Source organism: Diospyros lotus, chromosome 2 (assembly GCF_014633365.1).
Source record: "Diospyros lotus cultivar Yz01 chromosome 2, ASM1463336v1, whole genome shotgun sequence".
Lineage (NCBI taxonomy): Eukaryota > Viridiplantae > Streptophyta > Magnoliopsida > Ericales > Ebenaceae > Diospyros > Diospyros lotus.
In genome coordinates, this window is record NC_068339.1 from 3,590,473 (window position 1) to 3,608,595 (window position 18,123).

The window sequence follows — 18,123 nt, forward strand, 5'->3', positions numbered from 1 at the left end:
TTTCTTTAGAAAGAGTTAATTATGAAATGCAACAATAAAATTCAAATATGAGACCCCAATTGGTTATATAACGACTATAGTCCAAAAACCCATTAAGTTTCAATTCATGTTCGCCATCAAGTGCTAGACTATGCCTATGGAGCATTAATAAATAATTTTGAAGAATACTAAACTAGTGTCAGTAGGGGTGGGTTGTGCAATTTGTTTGGAGAGATAGCTGTCAAGTGAGATGCTCTCCAGTCTCGATTACAAAAAATATATATATATATATATATTTCAAATTTTAAAATAATGCCTTAGTGAGTCGAATAACAGGTGGAATCATGAACTGGGGGAAAAATAAAATAAGTTTAATTTGTAAAATTATTATTAGGGCGAATCTTAAAGTCAAGGTAACGTGTGTGTGTGAGAGAGAGAGAGAGATTAGAGCATTGATATTATTAAATAAACAAAAATTTTGAGCTACAAATACAATGGCATCAAATCAATTTGACTTTTAAAAATGAAAATGAAATGTTTGTAAGTTTATCACAAAAAATTAATTAATGATTAGTGGCTTTATTTTATATTAGGAAGGCTCTTAAACATAATCCTAAAATATTTGTCACAATTAGTCCTATTTATTTTAAGAATTTCTTCGTTTTATTTTTGCGATTCCATTTTTTATTAATTTAAAGCTGCAGGTGACTTTTTACATGGAAGCTCCTCAAAAACTTGGGAGGAACTGAAGCAGGAGCAGCCTTTCTTGGGGGTAATTCGGTCATTTCAGACGGGATGAGCTATACCCCCTTCCCCATCAGTGATCAGTGATCAGTGATCGGACAGCGACTGATGTGGATTGATTCTTTTATTTTTCTCTGTAGTGTACACCTGTCCTCGACCCTCTCTGCGCAATTACAACTCTGCCCTCTCGACTTTCAATAAGAAATTAAAGAAAATATACTTATTATAATTTAAAACCATAATAAATAATTATTGAAATTATCATTCTTGTGAAATCTCTCGTCGCTCGTATTCTCAATTTTAATAAATGACGTAAATTATAGATAGAGATTTTTATCTCATTGTGTGATGCAATGAGTCGAACTCATAATTTACTGATATAAGTCTCAATTTATCATCGCTTAATTATTCACCTATATTTTAAAAGTAGTAATAAACAATTACTTAAAGTATTGAGTTGAGATTTATGATTTTAAGATTAAATATTTATATTACATAATACATTATGGTTAAAAGATAATTGATGAATAGAAATAAATCCCTCTGTATATTGAAATTATTATAATATTTTTTAGTGTTTAAAACTATAATAATAAAATAAAATAAAAAATAAAAAACAATTTATCTGAATAACTTAAGGTGTGTTTGATAGAGTTGGAAAATGAGAGTGAAATTCCAATTCTCACCCCAATTTCTAGGAATTTCAATTCCTTAATTTCAAGAAAAATATTCATCTTTTGAACTAAAATGGAATTCGAATTTCATAGAATTGAAAAGCTGTTTAATAGAATTTTCTAAAATTTAAATGAAAAATGAATTTCACCCTATTTTTTATATCTATCAAACATATCCTTAAAGAATAGCACACTTAATGACATTGTTTTTTTTATTATAAATTGAATTTAATCCCTCTTTAATAAAAGCAAGAGAAAAATAAACAAACGGAAGACTTCTATTAATTAATCAGCTAGAATTAATAGAATTGGTCTAAGTATATAGTTTATTAAATGATTTAAAATATATACATTTACACCTCAATTGGAAAATATATAAATATCCGTAGAAGGAATCATTTTCTTTATTATTACGTAATTTTATTATCTGATTAGGAACTACACAATCAGAATTTTCTTATTAGCCCCACCCACCTATGAGTAAAAAAGTTTTTGAACAACTAAAAGATGAAATAATTTTATGTAATTTTCTTTTACGTATTTTTCGCATCACTCCTTATAGGCTAGACTCAGTCTAATGGACCGACCCAATTACTCGGAGCTTAAAAGGTCCAGGCAACTTCGTCAAAAGGAAGCTCATACATCATCGAAATCCAAAGCTCATAAAGCGAGCTCCTTGCGAGCTTCCAACAAAACTCCTAGCGAGCTCTCAGCAATCGACCTAACGAGCTCTCAATAAAACTCCCAGTTCGTCGGATCAATCAAGTCGCTGGCTAAAATACACCCAACTCACACAGATGACAAAGCTGCTAAATAGTCAGAAACAGGGCCTACCTATTTTATTTGAAATGGACCATACTTCTCGAAATGAGGATCTCACTCCCAATTTTATGCAGATAATAAGGACTGTTTGTCCCTCATTATATCATCTTTATATTTCTATATTTTATTCAAATTGTAAAGGTCTCTCATTATAAATAGGAGTCAAAGACATCATAAGGGGGCAAAAAAGAAAAATCAGACGCCGCCATTTTAAAGAATAATCAGAGTACGATCGTGGAGTAGACATCGTTCTGACTAAATCATATAAAAATTGCTTGTGTTTACTCATTTTTGGGATCTTTATTTTCTTCTTTTTGATATTTTGGACTCACTCATCACGACTCAAAATGAATCACGATCAAATGAAATTAAACGTCGATGATTATTAAGCTAAAATTCAGAACTTTAAATTTATGGAGCCACGGGTTATAAACAGGGAAAAAAAATTAAAAGGTAAATTAATCACTGCCTGGAGGGCAATATGGTAACAAGACGCTCAACTCATCCAGTAGACTAATCGATGCCTGTACTACTTAATCTCATCCCCTTTTCATCAAATTCCCCCCACATAGAAGAAAACAAAGCAACAAACAAAACTCTCTCTCTCTCTCTCCACCTCTCTTTCTGTCTATTTCTTCTTCATCATCGCTCTCAACTCGGCTCTCTCTCTGTCTTCTTCATCATCTTCTTCTTCGTCTTCCTCTTTTCTGTAATTTTCCGTTAAGTTGCTGGTGATGGGCGTGGGCAGCAGCCGGTGTTCCCACACTTCTCACATCACCGAGATTATCATCACCAGCTTCTTCCGCCATAAGCTCTGAATACATACCAATTCCAATAATAGGAATCAGAGCATCCTCGGGTAAGAATCAAGCCTGGCCATGCCTGCTTGAGAAATCAGCTCATCTCTTCCCCCCCCCCCCCCCCCCCCCAACTTTTGGAATTCCGGAGTTAATTATGGCGGGTCGGCGGATGCTCTACGGCGGCGCTGCTGCCGCTGGTGGCGCCAGTAGTTCTATTTTGTTTCAAGGCCAAAGCGTTCCTTGCTCTTCTGAACCTCTTGATTCTCTCTTCCTTTCTGGCTCCTCCCCTTCTTTCCATGGTAAGAAAAATTTAGAATTCAATTGCAATTATTAATGATTTATATCTCCAGTTGTGATTGGAAGGTTCTGATTTTGATGGCTAATTCTATTCATTTTTGGTAGCTTTGATACCTTATTCTATAACCTGGTTCTAATACCACGTATTAGGTAATCTAATTGATATCTTTTGGAGGGTACTCAGCTCTGATTCCCCGGGAACAACTACCTCAAGAGTTTGTAGTTGTTTCCTTGCAAAAAAAACTGTCCCGAGGGTTCGTAGTTTTCTCTATATCAAGCGAATTTATCAAAGCGGGATCATGGATGTAGGTATTCAGGCCTAACCACGATAAAAAAATTTATGTTTTATTTTATCTTAATTTCTGTCTGTGAGATGAGCGATCTAGACCTACCAAGTGTTATTAGAATTATTAAATTAACTTTCTAATAGATGTAGCCTTTTTGTTACAGGAATTCTTGCTGTTATTTTTCCTCCTTTTGCTGTTAATTATTCTTATTTTCCATGGTTGACTTTTTGTGGGTCTACTTGGAAAGTTCGTGTACCCTTTTAAAGGCAAATTTGATATCTTTTTCTTGTAATCGATGCACTGCAGCAGAACAAAACCAAATGAAGTAATTTCACAGTAATTTGTTCTTTTGGGTGGTTGATTCAATGAGTTTCATCTTTAATGGGGCTTCAATGGATCAGTTGGTCTCTCTCTGAGCTGAGAAGTCCTAATTTAAGTCATTAAAGGACGCTTAATTTTATTCCCAAATTCTCCAGTGGCATCCAATGTGGGTAACAAAATCAGCTTAATTAATTCAGTCTATGCAGACACCGGATTCTATGTCTTAACAACAATTTTATGCGACGAAAAGGCCATCTTGTTACACGAAGATTTTTTAATTTTTATTGATTTGCACATCAAGTTTTGGTGGTAAAATGACGTTGATGTGTTGGGGCTTGTCTCTATGTCAGGTTCAAGGTCCATGGTTAGCTTTGAAGATGTTAGTGGGGGCAAAAGATTGGAGAGGCCTTTCTTCCACTCATTTGATCAAGAAGACAATTTAGACGAAGAATTGGATGAGTACTTGCATCATCCTGAAAAGAAGAGGCGGCTGACGCCCGAACAGGTCCAATATCTTGAGAGGAGTTTCGAGGTTGAGAACAAACTCGAACCAGAAAGGAAAATTCAACTCGCAAAGGATCTTGGTTTGCAGCCTAGGCAGGTTGCCATATGGTTCCAAAACCGCAGGGCGAGGTGGAAGACGAAACAGCTCGAGAAGGACTATGATGCACTGCAGTCTAGCTACAAAAGCCTCAAGGCGGACTACGATGGCCTCCTTAAGGAGAAGGAGAAACTAAAAGCCGAGGTAATTACCGTGAAACTAAAATACATTGTGTTGAACAATTCGTGCTTGTTCAAACATGGTATCAGAGCTATTTATAATTAATTCATAGGGAAAGCTAGACAAAAAATAAGAGATAAAACTTGAATTTATAACTCAAAACTGATCTGATCCTAATTCAACTGTAACACTCGATTAAACGGTTTGATCTCCTTTCAGGTTCTTCATCTCACAGACAAGCTAATCCTCAAAGAGAAAGAGAGCGGGAACTTGAAATGGTCAGATACCACCCGGCAATCAGAAGCGCCACTGCAAGAACCAATTGCTGATTCAGTGTCCGAGTGTGACGTGTCCAAAAATTCAACCCTGGCTTGCAAGCAGGAAGATTTTAGCTCAGCCAAGAGCGACGTGCTGGATTCAGACAGCCCTTGCTATATCGATGAGATCACTCCTCTAGACAGCCCTTGCTATATGGATGAGATCACTCCTCTCTTCCAGAGCCCGAGCCCGGTGATTCATCCTACATTTTTGAACCTGACCAGTCAGATCTATCTTAAGAGGAGAATAACTTGAGCATGAACCTGTAGCATCCCTCATCCTACATATTCCCAAAGATCGAAGAAGCGGATTACCCCAACCCGCCTGCAAATCCTTGTTTCTTTGGGCTCCCGGTGGACGATCAATCCTTCGGGTTTTGGTCTTACTAAAGCGTCTTTCTTGAAGTGTTGTTTCTCCAAGCATGGTAGAGTAGTAGCTTTATAAATAAGCAATAAATTCAAGCTTGTCAAGGTTTGAGATGGTGGGTTTTGCCCCTTATTGTAATATGATACCTTAATGGGGCTGTTGTCACTGTAACTTGTTTGTTGTGAGGATTGTGAAGTAAAATTTGCAAGGTTTGGCTGGAAGCATGTTCTTGATGATCCAGCGATGGATTCTGGCATTTTGAAGATGAAATGGACTTGACACCCTGTTGAATTTTAGTTGAAAAAAAACCACGTGGGGGAACCAGCTGGATTGAAAGCTCTTCTTAGCATTAGCTGGATTGAAGAGTACTAGTGGGCAACCCTGTTCTCTTGGCATTTTCTGAGCCATCAAACTCTGCTTAGGCATAAACTGAAAATTCTGATAGGAAAGTGTGAAGGAGAAGCAAGCTTGTGCTCTCTGTGTAGATGGATCTTGGATCATTTTGGGGGAAAGGAACAGTAAAGGAAGGAAGAAAACAGGAAACACTTAAATCTTCTGTGGTGTTGGGCTAGAAAAATAACATGAAACGTGGATGTTTACTTGAAGTGGGCCAAAATTGGATTGTTTTCCTTATTCCTTTTTTTTTTTTTTTCTTGGTAAAGGGTAAATCTCAGACACAAAAAAGCACTTGGTGTCTAGAAAGAGCGTGATCTAGCCCCTCGTCCCAGCCGCTGCACGCAGGTGTTGAACTTTAATGACGATATTATGAGATCCTTTAAGCTTAAACCTATTTTAAGCATGACCAGTTAACTACTCGTCAAACACCAAGGATGAAGCTAAGTTGTTCAGAGAAATTGAGCACACAAATCTCCCAAACGTGCCGGCACAAGCATCACCGCCAAACCAACTATACCCTGACGAACATAGGATTCAGTTCAGACATCATCTTGCAGCCATGGCAAGATCTGTCTATAGGGTAATTGGCTGCTGCAAGATCTGAAGATGTCAACGTCTAGTTGAATAAATTCAAGCAACCTTGAGAGCAGGCAAAGGCAATGGCAATGGCTTTTGTGGAAGCAGAGTGTGAAGGAAGCTTTAATGGCATAGCAGGTGGTGGTGGTGGTGGCCAAAAGCTTTGGCTTAAATGCAAGGGAAGTGTCACCATTATCACATCAGTATTACTTAATAGGGGGTATCTTCTGTTAGCAGAAAGTGAAAGCCAACACCATGCAAATGGATGCTCCTGTTCTTACAGGGATTTCACTATATATATATATATATGTATATATGTCTTTTTTTTATTTATTCTTTATTGAACTTATCTTTTCTCGCACTCCATTTTATATCTTAAAAAAAAATTGAAGCACAAATAATTTTTATTTGGAATAAGTATAGAAGATTTGTGATAATATTCGTTTTTTTTTTTTTTTACTAAATTCAGTGCCACCTTATAAAAATATATTTATGTCGTATTTAACTTAATAAAAGACCTTATTTCAAGCATTAATAACTCTAAAATAATATTTGAGACTTATATGCTACTTTTTACATTTATTTCAAACATTTAACACTAATTTTGCTTTGTGACATATTTCAATACACAAAGATTAGTACTTAAAATTCTTCAAACTACATACACACACACACACAAAATTAAGGATACGAACGAAAAAACTTCGAGTCAATTATTTCAAGTATTAGCTATCCTAAGCACTAAATGTAGATTGAAATAACTAATAATAAGATCAGTACACATTTAGAAGTCATTAGCCCAATCCTATATTCCTATCCTTCCAATCAAGGAGAGCCAAATGGAGAACGGTTTTTTAAAAATTAAAAAAAAAAAAAGAAAAAAGACAAAATGACGAATCGCAGAACTCCCTCTGTCATATGCATATGTGTATGTGCATATGCATATGCATATGCATACGCTTCAAGTATATTACACTATTTTTTGCTTTCCCCAGTTCCATTGACTATTTCCAATCCGTGTCACTTTCTTTCACTTCGCCACACAGTCAGCTCCTCTATTTTATTTAATCCGTATTTTTGGAATAGACTAAGATTGTTTAATGGTGTCCATTTTGGACGGCCCAAATAACGTAATTTTCTTTTTATATTTCTTCAAATAATTTAGAGTTACTTAAAATTATAAAAGCTTGTACATATCATATCAAACAAATGTGAAAACACTTGTAAGCTATTCAACTTATTCCACAAATAAATAGAAGCTTAAAAAATTGGATATTTGTAAAACTTGAGGTCGCCGTTGCATCGGCCTTCGCATTCACGGCGGTGTCTGCGTCACTGTGACACGAAAGACGCCAGCTGGGTAGTTCGCCGTCGGAGTAGCCACCGAAGAAGAAGAAGAAGAAGAAGAACTTGATGATGATCTCGAACCGACCACAGATCCACCGCCGGATGGGCGCCACTTGTCTGTCAGTGACCGGACCAACTGGTACACTTAGCAGGTGCCAGTAGTCTTCGTCAAACGCACGTCACCATCAATGCAAATGGACAACGACCCAGCCGATCGAATTCCCGGGCTAGCTGGGTCCCACCCCACCCCACCCCACCCCACTTGCCCCCGATTTTGACGTGCCAGCTCGCCATTGGATCCATCACTGAGGTCAAGGACTGTGGGGTCCACCACTCAGTTTGCTGCGTTAGTTTACATCGCCCCCCATCAAAAGCTGGAAATGCAGAAACGAGGCCCTCATGTTCTAAAACATTACGCTAATTCCCCATTTGAAATGTTTTATCATATAATTAGATAATATCTAATTTTTTTTAGTCATTGACATATTGATTTATAATTCGAATTAATTTCACTGGAGCTTTCCCCTCCCCTGGTTTTAATTTTCATACAACATTTTAGTTCATTATTCATTGTTAAATTTTATTAAAAGGAAAAAGTTTTTAATATAATCTCATATAACATGTCCAAACAATCCAAACTAATTAATATAATTATTTTTTTACAAAAATAATAAAAAGAGATGGTCACTATTAAAATATTTTGGATACATGGGAAAAAACTGAAAAAATATACTATTATAGCTCTAATAAAATAGAGAATTTTTTACCCAAAAAACCCAAGAGAGAGAGAGAGAGTTACCGAATTAGGGAATTCCGTGGAAAGGGTAATGAGTAATATTGAGAAGTTGAAGGGCAGGGGATGATAAATAGGGACCAGACTGTGATTGCACAGGAATGCTTAAGTAGCGTGGAACTAGGGACGTTTGGAGACAGCGACAGCTGGGTTCTGTGCTTTGTGTCCTTTTCTCACTGGCCCACCCACCATGAACTCACAAGTTCCCTTCGTTCTTTTTGGGCCCAATCTTTGAATATTTTACAGTTCCGCCACCCTTTGTCTTGTCTTTTAAGAAGGGTTGCCAAAAGCTTGGAAAACAGGACTCTTTCTTCTCATCTTCTTATCTCAATTCATTTCGTCGTATTCAAAGCTCCTTCTGTTCAATCCCTCAATTATAACTGGGGGAATTGAATTTTCATCAGAAGTGATTTGTACTATATTTTGATAGATATTTTATATTGCTTATTTTTATTATTTTTTTTTGCTATTTATAACTTATTTTTAGTAAATTACACTCAAACTTATATATAAAGATTTTTTATAGTTCAAAAATATTTTTGAATTTACTTTTTTTTATACAGTTCTTTCATTAGTATAAAAAAATATTGTCGAATGAGACCTCAAAACTAAAATATTAAGTCTATAGAAATTTAAAAATATCTATGGGTGAACCATTTACTAAAAATAAGAATTTATAAAGACCTCCAAAGATATTTTTAAACAATATAAAATCTATTTTAAGATAATCCAAATCACATAAATTTCCCCTTTTAGTGGATAGTTATTTTGCGTATGTGAGAAATTATGAAAATTTATTTATATTTTTAATTGTATATGAGAAGTTAAGCAAATAACTTTTCTATGAATGTCAGAACAAATAAATAGCTGGTCTTTTATATTAGAATAATATAATATATATTAGAGTATTTTCAAAGGAGCGACATAAGCTGAGGTTGTAGATTTCTTGTTATTGGGTCAGGCCCAATTACTAGACAACTCTTATAGGCTGGGCCGATCATTTGGGCCTAAAACCGCCATTGACAGCCAAGTTATGCCCAGTGATAAACTCGGATTCATCACAAGCCAGAAACAGTACAGCGTCCGCAACGTGTTTAAGCCTCAACGGTCCACTCTTCTTCAGGCAAATAGACGGTTCGAAGGCCTTCTCCAGCTCCTCCGCGCTCTTCCTGAAGGCACCGCGCACCAGCGGCGTCGCCACCATTCCTGGCGACACGCAGTTCACCCGCACGCCGTGCTCCCCGAGCCCTAGGCTCGCCGACCGGACGAGCCCTAGCACCGCATGCTTCGACATAATGTAATCGATCTGCACCGCCGCACCGATGGTCGCCACCACGCTCGCCGTGCACACGATGCTCCCCCGGACGCCGGCCTCCACCATCGCTCGCCCCGCGTGCTTCACGCAAGCCGCCATACCCCGCACGTTCGTCTTCATTAGATGGTCGTACGCGTCCAGATCGAAATCCAGTATGTTCTGCTCGCACGAGCTCAGGATTCCGACGTTGCTGAACATGACGTCCAGCCGGCCGAAGATTTGGACCGTCGAATCCACCAGAGACTTCACCTGCTGCTCGTCGGTGACATCGCATTTCAAAAAAATGCAGCGGTGAGAGCCGATCGACGCCGCTACTTCGCGGCCTCTCTCCTCCTGGATGTCGGCGATCACCACTGCCCGTGCGCCGTGATCGGCGAAGTGGCGAGCTGTTGCCTCCCCGATTCCGCTTCCGCCGCCGGTGATGATCGCCACTTTGCCTTCCAATCTCTTCTTGCACAACGCGGAGTCGGCCATTGTGCTAAACCTAGCGACCTTCTGCAGTACCGGTATGCTCTCAAAACTTTACATTGAATCCTTAATTATATACACTCCACATTGGTGCAATCGACTGATAGCACTTGTCACCTGTGAATGTATCATTGCAGATGCAAAGATGCCATCTCTGCATCATTTTCTTGACATTAATTAACATCTTGTCACACACACATATATATATATATATATATATGAATTTCCACTCTCACTTTGTCAGCGTCTGCTAATTATCAGATACTATTATCCGGCCTCTCTCATTTTGATGCAAGTTTCCCACCTGATCAATGCTTATGAAATCGTTTTCTTAATTAATCAGGCATGCTTATATTTTGATAATCAATAAAATAAAAACAAAGGGAGAATACATATATGAGTGTCTGTATAGCTTATCCATATAAATGAAAAAAAAAAACTTTTTCTCTCTTTTATTTTTCCCGATTTTGAAATCAATGCCCCAAGTTGACAAAACATAAAAAAAAAAAAAAAGGATAAATTACGAAAATGGTCACTCAACAAAGGATGAGGGCACAAAGGGGCCATTTACATTTAATTTATTGTAATTCGGTATTTTGATTTTGTACTCGTTAAATTTAAAATTTTACTAAATTAATGTTTGTTAACTAAAATATAGACCAAAAAATATGAAAAATGAAAAATATTTCGAATAAAAGTAATTTTCATTATATTTGGTAAAGTTGTTGGAGACCTAATTTTTACTATTAAAATCAGGTTTGTTTCTCCCTTTTTTTCTCTCACCCCCCTCTCATCTTTTCTGAATCCTCTTATCTCTTCTAAATACCTAAGGAGCTTATCTATGTGAGATGCTTCGATGATTATCAAGATATATATCGTGTTTAGGGGGGGGATTTTTTGAATATAGAAAAAGAAAATAAAGAGTGAGTGAGTGTGAAAGATTGCCGAAAAGGAGACGTGAGTGTCTGTTGGTATTCATACGAGTTGGGGTTATTTTTCTTTTAGATATAAGCAGATTTTGGGTTCAATCTAAGGGTTGGTTTTGGATTTTCCTCAGGTCTAGTTCTTGGCAAATTTTTAGTGGGTTTTGGATTGATCGATATGAGACTTGAAGCACCACCTTCAATTCCTTTATCACCAGCGACAACTAAGAGTTCTTTTGTTTTTGTGCTTTTGGTTTCTCATTTGATTTTTTAGCTTACTATTTTTGCATTTTCTTCCTAATATGTGATTTGTGAATTTTGCGAGAAATTTTCTTCACAGTGTGAAATATTTACGTTTTTGTACTCTCATTCTAAGTTTAGTGACCACTTTTCACTAATAAAATATTAATGTGATAGAATATTCTTAGAATATTTCTCATGTCAGAAGCATATTCAACAAAAAATGATTTTTTTTCACCTCAGCCCTCGACACAATCCAAACTCAACCCACTCATTAATAGTACTTTTTTACTTCAACAAAACTACTGTTTAACATTTTGCCTCTGATCCCTCGTTAATCCTAAAATTGAAACTAGGTTTGCCCAATCAACATTTATTTGTTCAACCCCTACGTTTGCCCAATAAATATTTAATACCAGAGTATATGCCCAATAAATGTTTGAAGATGAAACATAGAGAAATGGTTTTGCAATGGAATGTCTTTCTGTCTACCAATATGGTCACATAAATCACGTGTCATTTACAGAAGATGTACAGTTATATTTATGATGATGTTATAGTTAGCATTTTTAGTGTCTAAGTTTCTTTTTCTTAAATTTAAAGATAAATAGGTCCTAGCTACCATTAGTAATAGGTGACATTTTTCATTTATCAGGTTGGTTTTTAAGTTGATAGCTTTATATGTCGAAGATAACACGACAGTATGTCATAATAAATAAATAAAATAAAGCCATATTTATAAATAAAATTGGAGATTATTGCATGAGTAAAAATTAATAAATAAACAGTATATAAAAAGTTTTATAATAATAAACATGTTTTATATATCATCACTGGATCTGTGGTGGGGTAACGAAATTCCACTACAATCAAAGGAACCACCTCCTGCTTAAATATAATATAATGTGTGTATAATATTATCACCAGGTCCTGAGGCGAACAAAAATAAATTAGAAATGATTTTAGCTAAGTCGTTTCGTTTTAATATACTTTATTGATTGTGACTTGTGAGCATATATGATCTGAGAGCAAAGACAACCGGTACAGCGAAGAAGATGTTGGAAGCAATTGAATAAACAATCCAAGTAAAAACGACAAAATGAACATGTTAGGCCACCTCTAACTCAAAACTTTAAAATAGTGTAATTTTTGCACTAAAATAATGTAATTTTCACATTATTCTATCAAGTCATCAATAACCCATTACACTAATATTTACATCAAATAAATAGTATTATTTCTATTTTCTTATTTTTTTAATTCATAATAATTAATTTATTTCAATTTACACTAAATAAATAGTGTTATTGTTATGTTGTTCTTAACTTTTGAAGTTTTATGAAATAATTTATTTTATGTTGTTAAATAATTATTTTTTTTACTTAATTTTAATTTATAATATTGTTAAAAATAATAGTCAAATTAAATACATAAATTAAAATCAAAATCAATAATTATACATATTAAAACAAAATTAAGAGAGGATATAATATGAATAATATTTTTTTACACAAAAATGAGAGAGGCAATTTGGCCATATTTTCTCACGGCATTTATGCTGTGGGTGAACAGTGAGACAACATATATATAGCGTCCCATTGTTCGTCACATCAAAATTATGTGTTGTTTTACCGTCCCATTAAAGATGATAAGATTTTGCCGTCTCCATCGGAGATGGCCTCAGTATATACAAGGCGGATAAATGCGTGTAAATATATATATGAAAAAGACCACTTCTTCATATGTCAAATGAAGCTACATAATCAATGGGTCAAATCATAAATTTTACAAGGCAACCAAAATATGAACAAAGAGATAGGTGACCTCATTTGAGGTTGGTTTCGGTGGGCACCATATGATATCTCAGCCCCTTTGAAGGACCCACTTAAACTAACATATGGTTGGCTTAGCTCAATAAGAGGTTGGTTATTTTTTTTTTATATATTAATAGTGATTTATAGTTTTTATAAAACTTATTGGACATGAAATTAACTTTTATGTACTTCCAACCATGCTTTATCTTTTTAAGTATTGTTGACACATATTTTTGTAATACCTCGCATTGAGCGATAGGAAAGTCCGGGATAACTTATCTTGATGGGTCTACGTGAACTTTCCAAGGAGGTCACACATCCTTAGATTACCCTAGATCAAGCACGCTTAACTTGGGAGTTCTTTGCCTACATTCAATCCAAAAAATATCCAGCTGGTGTTATTTTCTTTCTTACTTATTCTCGATATATACTACTCTTTTCTAGGCTCTTGGGGTATTATACACATCATGTTAGCCTCATGGGGCCCACAGCTATGGGGTTAGCTCTCAGCTATCGCTCTTCAACGATCAGGAGGCTCACTGCACTTATGAGCCCCTCAGTGGTTGCCATATGGGCAACCAATGTGAGATTCATGCCTAGGGGCCGTAGGCCCTCATTCTAGCGCCAAAATGTCGACGTTCAAAATTGGTCAACGATGATTTGTTGGTCCGCACTAGTATGGTAAATCCAAAATGGAAAAAAGAAGGTATCTGGTCTGGTTTTCTAAGCCACCGGCCCGCCCCTGCAAGGTATTCCGAAGCCTAAGTCAGTGAGCGAGCAAACAAGGATTTCTGGTGTTTGTAAGTTGGTAGAAAAGAATACCTACCTTGGCCCTGAAGAGGGCTGGTCGATATATATATAAGAAGAAGCCATTCTGCATGCGTCGTACTTATGCAGGTGATGGGATAGAATAGTTGGCGGGGACGTCCCTACCGCAGCAAGGTGTTGACGGGACCTTCATTAATGTGGATTGGATCCCCCATTAATGAGGATGGGATCTGAGATGGACGCTCGGAAATCCAGGCGCGGCTGTAATGATGTTGTTGTGAAAGGGCCAAGATGGCACTGGCATGGGTCGGCCAAATGGGCCGAGAAAATAGGCCCGATCAGTCCAATTGGGGCGGCCTCCGACCTAATAACATACCGTAGCTTACATCCTTTCTGTTATACGAGCTGATCGGCTGAGCCAACGGACCACGAGGATCGCTGGGAGCTCGCTCGAATACGTTGACAAGTTAGAGGCATTACCGGGAGCTCGCTTGGTCCTACTGTACGAGCCTGGGCTTTAGCAACGCATGAGCTTTCTTTGATGGACTTAGCTCGAGGTCTCTTGAATCTCAAGTGGTTGGGCTGGCCCACCGAATTAGGTCCAGCCCACGTAAGGTAGAGCAGAAAATACCCATAAAAGCATATACTCTAGTATTAAATATTTTATTCTAATTAAAATTTGTCTCTTTCATTTTTTTACAAAATTATTAAAATTTGTCTTGACCTTAGATATATATGAAAAGAGTATCGATAGTCAGTATAAAACAAATGATAATTATTCAATCAATGTCACCAAAATTAATTCTTATTTTAATGTTTCCCCTTCTGTCAGCGGCGTTCCTCTCATTCCGGCGAACCAATGCCGGAGATGGCGAAGAACAAGAAAGACGGATGATGAAGAAGAATATGCCGGATACAAATGCAGAGTAACCAGATGTCAATTTTATTTTGAAAAACAGTTCCGGTAACAAACGTCCCTAAACAGATCGATTTCCATCTCTCTAGTGTTCATCTCCACCAAACCAACTTATTATCCATCTTAGAATGTTTACCGATCACCAAGTCTCGAACCCGCCGTCCACCTTGAGGTCGTGGCCAGACACGAATCTCGACTCGTCCGAAGCCAGAAAGAGCACCGCATCGGCGACATCTCCGGGCCTCAATGGCGTCCCTCTCAATGAAGTATACGGCGCCAACATCTCCTCCAGCTCCTCCGCCTTCATCCCAAAGAGATCACACATCAGCGGCGTTGCCACCACGAACGGAGAAACACAGTTCACCCGAATCCCATGCTCGCCAAGCTGCTGGCTCGCCGCCCAGACCAGCTCCAGAACTGCGTGCATCGACATGATGTAGTCCGTGTGCTTCCATCCGCCCTTGCTGGCCACCACGCTTGCCGTAACGCTATACTACCCCTCACGCGCTGCTCCACCATGGCACGCGCCGCGTGCTTCACGCACGCCGCCACGCCGCAAGCGTTCACCGCCATGAGCCGGTCGAACTCGGCGAAGTCGAGCTCCAGCAAAGCCTGGCTGGAGGGGCTCACGATGCCGGCGTTGCAGAATATGACGTCAAGCTGGCCGTAGGCCGTGACCATCCACTCCACGGCGGCTTTGACCTGGTCCTCATCGGTGACGTCGCAGCAGCGGTAAGTGTAGTGGCTTTGGCTTGAGCCGATGCCTTCGGCAAGCTGCTGGCCCTTGTCGTCCATGATGTCAGCGATGACCACAGCGCGAGCGCCGTGTTTGGCAAAGAGGCGGACGGTGGCCTCATCGATGCCGCTGGCTCCGCCAGTGACGATGGCGACTTTCCCTTGGAGCTTTCCGACGGGCGGAATTGATTGAGCCATGCAATGTGGATCTGGTCCAGATAGACGTCAAGGACGAAGAAGAAGATGGGATCAGCGATTCGGTGGATAGCCATATAAAATACTACATATATAGAAACATTGGCCCTTTCCAGTGGGTGAGGTGACCACGCCGCGTCGCTGCTTCCCTATTCTTTGTCTATACTACTAAGAGGTAAGCGCCGCAGCGATGAGCCGGAGCCATGCTCATAGTTTGTGGAATCCATTCGTCCCCAGAACCAAGACTTTGACTTCCCATCTATGCAGAACTCATTTCTTGCTTTCTAAAAATGATCACTATGGGGGTGTTTGTCTTATCGTTTTAAGATACAAGGACGAAGAAGTAGATGGGATCAGCGATTCGGTGGACAGCCATATATAATCTTTATATCTTTGTATATATAAAAATAAGATAGTTTGCAAAAAAATTTCTCCCCCAAAATTTATATTAATTACTAAAAGTAGCAGTAATTAAATACTTATGTTTTTCAATAAATTAAAGATAGTAATTAAATTAAAAAATTAAGAGTGAATTTTGAATACTATTTATAATATTTATTTATAACTTAATTTTAAATTCAATTAATCTTCTCATCAATTAATTCCTCAATTAATTAAAAATAAGTATTATTTTTTATCAATATTATTAATTAAAAATATTTATAATATTATTTTTGATTAATTCCTCAATTAATCTATCAATCAATCAAAAATAAATATTATTTTTGAAGAATATAAATAGACAACTTAAACTATTAATCAAGTCATAGAAAATTGTTCATTTGTATAAAATAAAAATAATTTGCATTTAGTACTTATTATTCCAAAGCAATGGGAGATCTCCTCGGTTCTTCTACAAGGCCAGACAGATTGATAGATAGGCTTACAAAATAGAGACTAAAATACTAAAATTCCTTCACCCATATTGCATTGGAAAAAGTGCAATGCAATATGAGCAATGATATTTTAGTCTTTTAGCCTTCATTCTGTAAGCATGTCTGTAAATCTGTCTGTTTCTCAAAAAAATTCTCTTATAAAGTATCTTGGAATTTTTTATTATCAATTAAATAAATATTATTAATAGGAAATTTGAATAGACAATTTAAATTATTAATTAAGTCATGTATAGATATATAATTTTTCAATGAATTAAAAATAAATATTTTTTTATAAATATTATTAATCAAAAATATTTATAATATTATTTTTTATTAATTCCTCAATTATTAAAAAATAAATATTAATGTATGAGTTTTTAAATGTTAATTAAGATTTAACATATCACATTTGCAAGACTATGCAAGAAAATTAATACATAGTAAAAGAAAAATAAGTCAAAATTCATATTTTCAAAGTTTTGTTATCACTGCAAAAATTAAATTTCAGGATCAGAATTTAAAATTTTCAAATAAATTTTTAATTAATATTGAAAAATCCATGTTTCCTTATTTAAAAGTTTTAATTTATATTTATATTTTTTAATATTAATTAAAATTTAATTTTTAAATTTATTGTAATTACACCTGTCCATCGCAAGGATGAACACTAATACTACATATATAGAAAGGTTAAAAAATTGGCCATTTCCGGTGGGGGAGGTGACCACGCCGCGCCGCTGCTTCCTTTTCTTTGTCTATACTATTAAGAGGTAAGCGCCCCAGCGGTGAGCCGCAGTCATGCTCATCGCTTGTGTAATTCATTTGTCCCAGAACTCGAGGCTCAACCAACGGGAGTGTCAGAGGTGCTAATTTCATAATTGCAAAATTGCGGATCGAATTAAAAATTCTCCAAAAATGGATATAGCAAATGGGGTTACAAAATGACAACAATCTTTTTGCGGTGACATTTTTTCGACCTCTGAAAAAAATTCAATGACTATATTTCAACTTTTATAAATACATATATTACTTGAAACATGAATTTTCAAGTGAGGTTAGGCGAGGCGAGGTGAGCGATGGAGCAAGAGTGAGCTAGAGAGACAACGATCAACTAATGAGTGATGGAGGGTCAGAGGGGCGAGTTGGTGAGGGCAAGGCCGAGGCCGAGGTGGCAATGCCGATGAGTGACGAAGAGAAAAAGTCGAGAGAGGCAAATTAATTGATTATTTAAATTATCTTTATTTTATATATAGTTTAATTATTTTATTTTTTTATAATTTTAAATGTTATAGTTTTATATAATTTTATAGTTTAATTAATTTAATTTATTTTCTTAATTTTAAATGTTATAATTTTAATATATAACTTAATAGATTATTATAATTTATTTAATTAGTTTAACCGTGTTTTTGGTTTTCAACCAATTAATT

At 36.6% G+C, this 18,123-nt stretch overlaps 2 protein-coding genes and 1 pseudogene across 2 annotated transcripts; 1 reads left to right on the forward strand and 2 right to left on the reverse strand.

Annotated features, from left to right (window-relative positions):
• The first annotated feature begins 2,765 nt into the window (after positions 1–2,765).
• LOC127795448 (homeobox-leucine zipper protein HAT5-like) lies at positions 2,766–5,550 on the forward strand. The gene is made up of 3 exons (XM_052327119.1): positions 2,766–3,318; positions 4,275–4,669; positions 4,865–5,550. Exons 1-3 carry the CDS (start codon positions 3,174–3,176, stop codon positions 5,216–5,218), a joined length of 894 nt encoding a protein of 297 aa, XP_052183079.1. The 5' UTR covers positions 2,766–3,173; the 3' UTR covers positions 5,219–5,550.
• Positions 5,551–9,305: 3,755 nt separating this feature from the next.
• Positions 9,306–12,442, reverse strand: LOC127793967 ((+)-cis,cis-nepetalactol synthase NEPS3-like). Its single transcript, XM_052324802.1, has one exon. It carries the CDS (start codon positions 10,228–10,230, stop codon positions 9,439–9,441), a length of 792 nt encoding a protein of 263 aa, XP_052180762.1. The 5' UTR covers positions 10,231–12,442; the 3' UTR covers positions 9,306–9,438.
• Positions 12,443–14,889: 2,447 nt separating this feature from the next.
• LOC127793966 ((-)-isopiperitenol/(-)-carveol dehydrogenase, mitochondrial-like) lies at positions 14,890–16,156 on the reverse strand (annotated as a pseudogene).
• Positions 16,157–18,123: the final 1,967 nt, after the last annotated feature.